Source organism: Mauremys reevesii, linkage group 3, assembly GCF_016161935.1.
Source record: "Mauremys reevesii isolate NIE-2019 linkage group 3, ASM1616193v1, whole genome shotgun sequence".
Taxonomy (NCBI): Eukaryota; Metazoa; Chordata; order Testudines; family Geoemydidae; genus Mauremys; species Mauremys reevesii.
The window spans coordinates 142473749-142484993 of record NC_052625.1 but is presented as its reverse complement, the minus strand read 5'-3'; the positions used below and the strand labels follow the sequence as shown (position 1 = coordinate 142484993).

The following is an 11245-nucleotide window of genomic DNA, read 5'->3' as shown; positions in this document are numbered from 1 at the left end:
TTAAAAATAACTGATATTATCTGTTAAAATTATAAATAAATACAACTCCAATTCCATCAAGCCTGCATACAAGTAACCATGTGCACACAAATTTAGAAGTCACTTCTGCATTTTGGACACCAAACATAATGTAGCTGGAATATAATAAATGTTTTCAGTGTTTGAAAGTAGGACTTCCCTATGAGAACAGACTAACGATTTATCTAGTCAAGTATCCTACCTCCAACAGATTCTAGGTGAGTTTCTAGAAATTGCTCTTGTTTATAACATTTTACTTTTCTAATCTAATAGTAACAAATCTACCAAATTGAATAAATTATAATCAGCATCTTTTCTTTGCTTATTATTTCTGTGTGAAATCAGCATCATCTTATCAAATGCATACTCCACTTAAAATGAAATGAGAGAACTTTTTTTGTTTAGACATCATGGCTCATTACTGTAACATTTTCAAGCTTCAGCAGAAATCACAAAAACTGCCCTGCAATTAAATACCTTGTTTGGCTAATATAGCTTAATTTTTATTATGGAAAATCATCCGGTTAAGCAGTTATAATGTGATTTCTATCGATATCCTTTTTTAAGAAAGCAAAGATGATAATGTGTTTTTTGTTTTAAACTGGAAACACCTGCCTCTCAAAAGCTAAACTTAAAAACAAACATCCTAATATATTCCCTAGCAGTAACAGGTATTTTTTGGCTTTGTGCCAAATCCACAAGTGAGTACTTCTGTATATTTTCAAATAATTCTCTGTGTCCTTAGGATGAGACACACTCACAATCTATCACAATCTCTATATATTAATAAGACCTGCAAGTATTTTACAGAGTTAGATGTGCTATTATTACCATTATTCAATTCTGTTCACTGGAATAATGAGCAATATATAAATTAACTGAAAAACTACTTTCTTCATAGTTACTAGAGGCATGAAGAAAAAAGCTAAAAGTAAGTATATCAAACTGTCAGCAGGAATGAAACCCAGATATTAAAATATTAAACAACCTGAAAATCAATTAACTTGATTTTAAACAAAACCTCTTCCATGGAAAACATAACTTAATGACTTAAACCCCAGTACAATCACACATGGGAACTGCCATTGCTTAATACATTTATGCAATTTACAAGCAGCAGATGCACCAGACAGAGAAATATGTAGAAGTGATGTAATCTAAAGACCATTTAAATGTCTTGGGCTATGAAACCTTATCTTCCTTGATGGGGTTTTGGTGGATATTAAAGAATAACTAATAAGTCAAAGAGCTACATTAAAGCTAGGTCTTGACTAAATCTTCATTGTTATATCATTTTGTGCAATTGTGGATAGATAATAATTTAACATACAGCAAATTTAATTTTTAAAAGCACAAGAGATGCTGTTGAATTTAATGTGTCTTCTTTAACAATAATGAATTAGGGAAATTCAGTTATACGACTGACCAGATCTACATTATATACATCTGCGGTACAGCGTCTTGGTACAGTACCAACAAGTCAAAGAAACAACTGGCTAGGCTTCTAATGGACAAATGCTACAGAAAGTGAAGTAGGGTGTGTGTGTGGGAGAAGGGGAGGTAAACCTAGAAAAGATCAAGTAATAATACCAGAGAAATGTTTGCTGCTAAGGACCATTCAAGTGGATATTTTAGGTTATCTTTAAAAAGGGTAAGGAAGGGAAGAGATTACATACCCTTCTCCACCAATTCTTGTTATCTTTAGACGAAAATCAACAGAATTCAGACTGGGTGGCTTCCATTTCAAAATATCATCACATCGACCAGGCTTGTATTTCTAAAGCAAATTAAAGAGCAGTTTAATTATGCTTTATTAGGCTTTTTAAAGTTAAAATTCAGCATTTTCTACTTTATCGACTGTTTACTTCTAGGGTAGCTGTAGTTAAGTATATTCTTTTAGCTGAAGTATTTAGCAAAATGTATGACAAAATACAATAGTTATATGCAACAAATAGAGTATTCACCATTTTATTTACATCTGATTCGCTATCCCACTGTATTCAAACAATTGCACAGGACAAAGAACGGAGAAAGAAAATATAAATTAACATATTTGTCATGTCTTTCTGGCTAATAAAAAGATAACATTCTCCTACAAAGGTGTTTTCACGTGGAAACTCAAACTGAGATGAAACAGCATAAGAAGAATCTAAAATGTTGACATTCTCTCTCTCTCTCTCTATATATATATCTATATAAACATCTTTTTTGCACCCTCAAATTTTTCAGACAATTTTAAGACCAGTGATTCTGTTAGCTATACTGCTTTTTGTGTTTGGTTATGGGTTGTTTTTTTCTTTAAACACAATGTGAACAAGTCATGCTAAGTTACCGTATTTTTTTCCTCAGATGGATCCAATTAGAAACATTTTTCTACCAATTGAAGACTGTGCTGTGTAAAGATTAAAGAAAACCATGACAGCTACATTTGTATGCTGCTTTTCTATCCAGGAACAATAAGCTCAGATGAGTTGCCTAAGAGATAGAGTACCTGCTTGACTGAACTGTAAGATGCAACTTACAGGGTAGAATGAAAAGTATACTATGTTAAGTATTTAGGGATATGATAGAATTCACCAGTTCACTGTATTTTAAAATAAAGCCAGGCAGTGGGTTGGGGGTGAGAGTGTGTGGGGAGAACTACCTTACTGTCATAAACAGATAGTTAAGGGTTAAAGTCTCTTTTACCTGTAAAGGGTTAACAAGCTCAGTAACCTGATGAACACCTGACCAGAGGTCAGATAATTTCAGATCTCTGTGGAAGGAAGTCTTTGTCTGTGTTCTTTCTTTGATTTGCCGTTCTCTCTTTGGATTTAAGAGAGGCCAGACATATTCTTCAAGTTCTCCAAGGTTTCCTGAAGTATTTTCTTCTATTCAGTATAGTGAGTATTAGAAGGCGGTTTAGTCTTATAATTGATTTCTACATTTGCAATTGTGTATTTGCTGAAGAAATATCTTTATTTCTGTTTGCTGTTACTTTGATTATTCTGAGGAAGGAGGAGGGGGTGGGGGGGAACAGCCTCTCCAGGCTTCTAAGTTAGACCCTGTATTTTTTCATCCTGGTAATACAGAGATAGTGTACTTTTTTCTTTCTTTTAATAAAATCTTTTCTTTTTAGAACTTGATTGATTTCTTCCCTTGTTTGCATTTTCAGGGGAAGGGGAAGGGGGAAAAGTGAATCCCTCTTTGTTGTGATTCAAGGAGTTTGAATCTGTGGTGATCTCTCCCAACGGCTAGGGGAGGGGGGAAGAAGGTGGGAGGGGAATAGATTATTTCCCTTTGTGTTGAGATTCAAGGAGTTTGAATCTGTGTTCCCCAGGGAAAGTTTGGGGGAACAGGGAGTGTGTGAGACACTAAAAACTTGGCTGGTGGCAGCGTTTACCAGATCTAAACTAGGATTTAGTTTAGAGGAGTCCATGCAGGTCCCCATCTTGTGAACGCTAAAGTTCAAAGTGGGGAATAAACCTATGACACTTACCTACTACTATATGATGTTATTTGCACTTATACTAGGACTCATCTATGTGATTTACCTGTAAGAGACCCATGGCATTTAGTCAGAAGTTCCTGTCTGTATTTAGCATTTCTATTTCTTTATAATGTAAAAGAAGCAATCTTCTCTTATATCATCAGAGATAAAACTAATAACCCTCATTAAGGCTATGTTTTAGTCATGGGTATTTTTAGTAAAAGTCATGGACAGCTCACGGGCAGTAAACAAAAATTCACAGCCTGTGACATGTCCGTGACTTTTACTATATATCCCTAACTAAAACTTGGGCGGGGGTCCGCAGCTGCTCTGGGGGGGGGGGAAGTACGGGGGCACTGTGGGTGCTCAGGGTGGTCCAGGACCTCCACTGGCACTGGTGGGAGAGGGCGGCAGTGCATGGCCCAAGACCCCTGCTGGTGTTGAGGGGGGAGAGGCAGGCAGTGGCGCATGGCCTGGGACCCTTGCTGGAGGGGGAAGATGGGGGGGCTGGCAGGCTCCCTACCCGGCTCTGACCGATATCTCTCTGCAGCTCCTAGGGGGAGGGGCGGCCAGGAGGGCTCTGCACGCTGCTCCTGTGACAAGCGCCGGCTCCGCAATTCCCATGGGCTGGGAATCACAGCCAATGGGAGCTGTAGGGGGTGGCGCCTGCAGCTGCGGGCAACACATGGAGCCGCCTGGCCCCTCTGCCTAGGAACTGCAGTGACATGCCAGTGGGAGCCGGGGAGCCACCCCAAGTAAGCACCGCCCCGCCCCGCAACCCCTGACACAGCCCTGAGCCCCCTCCCACATCCCAACTGCTGCTGCTGCTGCTAGACATGGGGCTGCTCGAGCCGGGCAGCCCCTGAACCAGCCACATCAGCCACTGCAGATGTCATGGAAAGTCACAGAATCAGTGACTTCCATGATCTCTGTGACAGACATGAAGCCTTAACCATCATTATGATTCATTAAGTTCATTGGTCTTCCAAACCAAATAAACATGCCTCCACTCTCTTCCTCCTAGATCTATCATTTCAGTGGAATTAATAAGATATGACTGCACTGTAACATTGAAGTGCTTTTCCTTGCTCTGCTTGATATGTATACTATTGTGAGCTATCCTGGGCAAGTTGACTATCTGCACACCCTTCTGCAAAGGACAATGTTGGTGATATAAAAAAAAAGTCACAAGCCATAAAATATTAATCTCCTCTCCTTCTTAGAGTCAGGGCAGGCTCTAGGCACCAGCAAAACAAGCAGGTGCTTGGGGCGGCACATTTCCAGGGGGCGTCATTTTGGCCATCTTTTTTTTTTTTTTTAAACTCACTTCCTCTCTTCTCAGAACCCTGCAGAAGTGGAACCATGGAGCAGCTGGGGATCCAGCATGGGAGCTGAGAACCCAGGGGACCCTGGGAGCTGTAGTCCCTTGCCTAGCTCCCTGCCTATAGAGCCAGCCCTGGAGCAGGGAAAGAACTACATTTCCCAGTAATCCCTTGGCAGCTATCAACAGGAAAGGGAGGGTAGGGAGTGAGGTAGCTGATCCATGCTGCGAGTCGAAAGGGGTGGCACTGTGAATGGGGAACAAGTGTGCCCAAGGAGTAGAAGGCTTTGCCCCAGCTGTCCCCTTCAGAGGACTTCCCCAGACTGCATTAGGGATACTGGTGTGACCTCACCTTGCAGCCACAAAGGAATTGGGTGGACTAAATGGACAGTGCACCTCTCTATCTGAAGCCTAGCAAGGGAGGTACGTGGATCCCACTAGAATTTAAAATGAAAAGGGAGGGAGGGGAGGCTCTGGATATGAAGGCAGGCAGTGGCGCATGGCCTGGGACCCTTGCTGGAGGGGGAAGATGGGGGGGCTGGCAGGCTCCCTACCCGGCTCTGACCGATATCTCTCTGCAGCTCCTAGGGGGAGGGAACAATGAATGAAAATGAAAAGGGGACTTCGGCAGCTTTAGATTCAATACCAGGCATGTAGGAGGATTTCCACTTCTGAGCCATGGAAGAAGAAATTGACTTTTCCTTTCCAGATTTAGCTAATATTCAGAAAGGGAATCTAGCACCTGCCTTCCAGATTTGAACATCTCAAAATTCAGGAGTGCTCAAGCTCAATTTGGGCAGCTGTTACTTCATTTCTCCCAAATCAAATATACTGATCCACTGTAACTTGCTGTAGAAAAAGTAGGATAAGAAATGAAAAAGCAAGAAATGCTTCCCAGTGGTTTTTAGGACTGGAATTGTTATTTTCAACAGCTATTGCCCCCCCCCCTTTTTTTTTAGGTTGCCTATCCCTGACATAGACTTACTTATCTTAACCGAATAGGACAAAACATTATTCAGAGTAAGGTCTTTAACCTTTCCAGACTGCATTACTTCACTTCATATTTAAAAAAAAATCCGTTAATTATTTATTAAATTAATCTATCCTGAAAATATTTTTTATCAAAATGTGTTGATAGAAAATTGAAATAAATAGATAAAGTCCTGCACATCGTCTTATTCAAAGTAGAGTTACTCTCCACAGTGGTTCTCAAAATGTATTGACGATGACAAAACATTTATTTTTTTTATTATATTTTTTTTTGGTGAGGGAATGCCATTAAATAGGGATGATTTTTTACTATTAAATATATATTCCTGCAAGACATGACTGAGTTTAATAAATGCAACTGTATTATTTATTGTTGTCTCTTTGGATTCTAATTTGGCTATGGCCAAATAGTATTCTAGTTATTCAGTATTTGACCAAGTATGAGTTCTTTGATATACGCCAATTTGTGCCAGACTTCTCCATAGTTTGTTTGTGAAATCATAAGTCATGGACTGCTCTTATCACAGTTACTGAGAAACAGCAAGCAGAGGAAGGAAGCAAAAGTTGTTGGAGCAGCAGCTGCCTTTCCTTTGCCGAAATGAACAGAAGGTTCTGCCATTCCATCTACTGCTCTGTCCTTCCAACGTGACTGAAGTTCCCTAACTATCCTACCATACTGTATCATCTGTCAAGACATGTAGAAAGCTGAAACCTTCGTCTACGGATCTACTAGTGTAACAATACTTAAAATATAGTAGATTGCAAGTGGTAAATTATTTGCAGAGCAAGATTATTGGAGTACACATAATGATGGGTTTATTAAGAACATAAGAACGGCCATACTGGGTCAGACCAAAGGTCCATGTAGCCCAGCATCCTGTCTTCCGACAGTGGCCAATGCCAGTAGCCCCAGAGGGAATGAACAGAACAGGTAATCATCAAGGGATCCATCCCCTGTCGTCCATTCCCATCTTCTGGCAAACAGAGGCAAGGGACACCATCCCTACCCATCCTTGCTAATAGCCATTGATGAACCTATCCTCCACGAATTTATCTAGTTCTTTTTTTAACCCTGTTATGGTCTTGGCCTTCACAACATCCTCTGGCAAAGAGTTCCACAGGTTGACTGTGCATTGTGTGAAAAAATTCTTCCTTTTGTTTTAAACCTGCTGCCTATTAATTTAATTTGGTCGCCCCTAGGTTCTTGTGTTATGAGAAGGAATAAATAACATTTCCTTATTTACTTTCTCCACACCAGTCATGATTTTATAGACCTCTATCATATCTCCCCTTAATCGTCTCTTTTCCAAGCTAAAAAGTCCCAGTCTTATTAATCTCTTCTCATATGGCAGCCGTTCCATACCCCTAATCATTTTTGTTGCACTTTTCTAACCTTTTCCAGTTCCAATATATATTTTTTGAGATGGGGCGACCACATCTGCATGCAGTATTCAAGTTGTGGGTGTACTGTACTATGGATTTTTATAGAGGCAATATGATATTTTCTGTCTTATTATCTATCCCTTTCTTAATTATTCCCAACATTCTGTTAGCTTTGACTATCGCTGCATACTGAGTGGATGTTTTCGGAGAACTATCCACAATGACTCCAAGATCTCTTTCTTGAGTGGTAACAGCTAATTTAGACTCCATCATTTTATATGTATAGTTGGGATTATGTTTTCCAGTGTGCATTACTTTGCATTTATCAACACCGAATTTCATCTGCCATTTTGTTGCCCAGTCACCCAGTTTGTGAGATCCTTTTGTAGCTCTTTGCAGTCTGCTTGGGACTTAACTATCTTGAGTAGTTTTGTATCATCTGCAAATTTTGCCAACTCACTCTTCACTGCTTTTTCCAGATCATTTATGAATATGTTGAATAGGACTGGTCCCAGTACAGACCCCAGGGTCACCACTATTTACCTCTCTCCATTCTGAAAACTGATCATTTATTCCTACCCTTCGTTTCCTATCTTTTAGCCAGTTACTAATCCATGAGAGAACCTTCCCTTCTTCTCCCATGACTGCTTACTTTGCTTAAGAGCCTTTGGGTGAGGGACTTTGTCAAAGGCTTTCTGAAACTCTAAGTACACTATATCCATTGGATCCCCCTTGTCCACATGCTTGTTGACTCCCTCAAAGAATTCTAGTAGATTGGTGAGGCATGATTTCCCTTTACAAAAAACGTGTTGACTCTTCCCCAACAAATTATGTTCATCATCTCTCACCTTTTTTTTTTTGCCCTTTAGACAGAGACAGATAATGGGACTGAGATGTAAAGTATCCTAAAGTCAAGATCCAAAGATCAGGACTTCTATGCCAAATCCTGAACAGAGAAATCCAAAGGCTTCAGAGGGCTCTAAGCAGGTACAAAAGCCTCTTCCAGGTTGAGGACTTTTTAAGCTCATGATCCTATTAACTTCTCACCTGGATGGTGAAGGCTACACAGGCCAAACTCCCCTTTGGGAAATGACATTTCCCAGACACTAGAAAGACTATGCCAGCTTGTTTGATGTAGGGCATTGTATTCTTGAAAAAAAGATGCATTTACACGGTGCTTGCCACCTCAGATCCATCACATCATGGATGTAAAACAAGCTCTTAATATAAATAAAAATTAAAATTGCATTAAATTACCAAACCCAATGTAAAATCAACAAGAGTACTTGTGGCATCTTAGAGACTAACACATTTATTTGTTGGTCTCTATGGTGCCACAAGAACTCCTGTTCTTTTTGCAGATACAGACTAACACGGCTGCTACTTTGAAAAATGTAAAATCAGTTGTGCAGAAGAAAAGAGAAAGAAGAAATATTCCAAGGCAATGGATGAAAAGAAAAAGCTGAGGAGAATTTTTTACACACACACACACACACACACACACACACACACACACACACACACACACACCTAACTTACTAGAGGCAATGGGCTTTTTCTTGAAGATGGAGTTATTCTTTCTGCCTTTGCTACTAGGAACCAGCAGGAACTTAACAGCCTTGGGTCATACATTTGTGGCAACGGTAAAAAATTCAAAATTATTGCTGACATGCACCGTGCTTGCTGAGGACAACGCAAATTCCATAAGCAGATCCAAGAGAACATGCCCTAGAAGCAATGGCAGTACAACCACACTAGTACAGGTCCTTACCAAAAAGAGAAAATTTATAACTTCACAACAGTTCTGTTAACACTAAGGAACTGCTAAAAGTTCCAAGTGATCCACCAACATTTCTCTAAACATTTTGAAAGGGGCAAATAGCAGTCAGACCTTGAAGCTCATTGCTCTTAAGAACAAGTTGCACTGTTCTCAATAGTGAAAATGTTGATGTGAAGGACTCAAACTCTCAGGAATCTAGCTTAAAATGAAATCTCAGCATGGCAAAAACACATTAATAATCCTTGAGAAGGGGTTCATTTCCTTATTGAATGATCACATACATACTAAACAGTACTGAGCCCATGTCAATCTGAACACTAAGTACTGAATCAAAATACTGTTTAAATATTAGTTAGAAGTAATCAAGGATTTAGCACGTGAAGCATGTAAAAGACTCACATTAGAGCAATCATAGCACATTGCAGAGCTGTTCTGCCTACAATTATAAATTGTTCTAGGAAATACATTCATAGTTTTAAAGAAAAATTTGAACCAATTTGTTTAAGACTAAACTACTCACTGAAATTGTAAGTTTATAGTGAATATGACAAATTTACCCTGAGCAGAAAACAGTTATAAATGCATAGCACCACCTTTTCAAGTATATTAATCTACACACCTTCTGAAAGTAGATATTAATGCTTCAATATGAAGCCTATTAATTCACTCCAACCACAGAAATCAGAACTGTTGAATTTTGCTCCCAGAAAAGTATATTGGCAATCCAAAAGCCATTTAAATTGTTAAGTAATTCTCAGGAAAAAAATTTTTTATCTGTTGATGCTAATGCTAAGTTCCATATCTACATAATTAGAAAGAAGTCCAGCACATCTGTTTTGGAGGAGCACATAATATCCAAGGTTCATCCATCACCAGGCTTCACAACAGTCCTGGGTTTTGCAGCACTGTCCTGCTTTGGTTTCCAAAACCTTCTGTCCCAATTAAAGCAGCTAACCCCGCCCCCCAGCAGGGGGTTTGGCGGGGCAGGCCAAATTTCAGTGAGCGGTCCTGCAACTTGGAGCATGGAGTCCCAGTGCTACTCACTCTAATTTGACCCGGCTACCCCCACACCAGGGAAACCGAACAAATCTGAGTGGTGTTGTGACCTCGTGCACCAATGGCCAGGTTGCAACACCAAAAGTGGGGAGCTGAGCCCAGCAAGCTCTGTAGGTGAGGAGTACCAGCAGAGGACGCTGCAGGTCGAGCGCAGGGTGGGCTCACTCGGCAACTCCTCTCTTCCCCATAAGCAGCACCCAATCCCTCACTCCTGAGGGCCTCCCACCTCGTGAAGGGGCAGCACTCCCTCTTCCCCAGGGGCAGCACCTATCCTGCTTTAACCACTCAAAATGTTGGAAGATATGCATCACACCAACGAGAAGTTTCCAGAGATCCTGACATCATGGACAATGACCACTGGAGCATACCATGGTTGAGATTATGTTTATCTAAAACCTCTCTTTTGGGAACTTGTGCTTTCGATGGCCATACTGTAAACCTGAAATGAATTAGATCTTCATGGAGGGTGTGGAGAGGTACTGGTGACAGATATTGCAACCGCATGCAGTATCTTTGTGGGGACATGTTGTATTAAGATTAAGCATGGTTATGTATCATTGTGGGCCAGGGGTTGTATGCAGCTCCAGGGAGGGAGGGTTGCTTTTAGCTCCTTCAGGAACGAAAAACAGCAGAGGGTGATTAAGCTGAATTACTCAGGCTGTAACCCCATACTCCAGGGGCCAGGTTGCAGAGAGATACCAACCCCTGGGGAGGCTTGCATATACTAGTTCAAACTGGGTTTTCCAGAGACCAATAGGGAAAAATAGGGCTTTTGACATAAAAGATTGCATTTAAACTGATTTGGGACCTTCTTTCTGATTCAGCAAATGGACAGGACCTTATGTCCACAGAAGGCCCCAGCTCTTGCAGAAGGGTTGGAAAGTCTTTGGCCTACAAAGGTCCCCGTAAGACTGATGGGTGACTTCTGGTAAGCTTTTAGCAGGTGTATAGAAACTTTTATTGTTTTTATATTTTCTTTCTGTAATACTTTTATCTTAACAATAAAAGTGGTCACCTAGAAATGGCTGTGTGGTAACTCGTAACTGTGGGCAATATGTCATTCATAGCCCTTGGAGAGAAATCAAAGCCCAGGTGTTGGCCTTTTGGCAGACTGGTTTGCTGAAGATATCATAGTGTAAGGCAGGGAACTGTGTCACCTTAAACCCCCACCCCGTCACAAGATCTGAGACCTGTTTGGGCATTCCTGACCTGGAGCGAGGGGGATTTA

The 11245-nt window shown here is 40.6% G+C and overlaps 1 protein-coding gene across 4 annotated transcripts in view; it reads right to left on the bottom strand.

Moving 5' to 3' along the window:
* The window catches only part of RNGTT (RNA guanylyltransferase and 5'-phosphatase), a 438367-nt gene that overhangs the window by 152758 nt on the left and 274364 nt on the right, over window positions 1–11245 (bottom strand). For all 4 annotated transcript variants that reach the window (XR_005595781.1, XM_039528842.1, XM_039528843.1 and 1 more), the window contains one exon: window positions 1695–1795. Coding sequence is in view for 3 of the 4 variants with exons in the window: in XM_039528842.1 (XP_039384776.1) it covers window positions 1695–1795 (101 nt within the window). In the remaining variant the exon portion in view is untranslated. The remainder of the gene's footprint in view (window positions 1–1694; window positions 1796–11245) is intronic.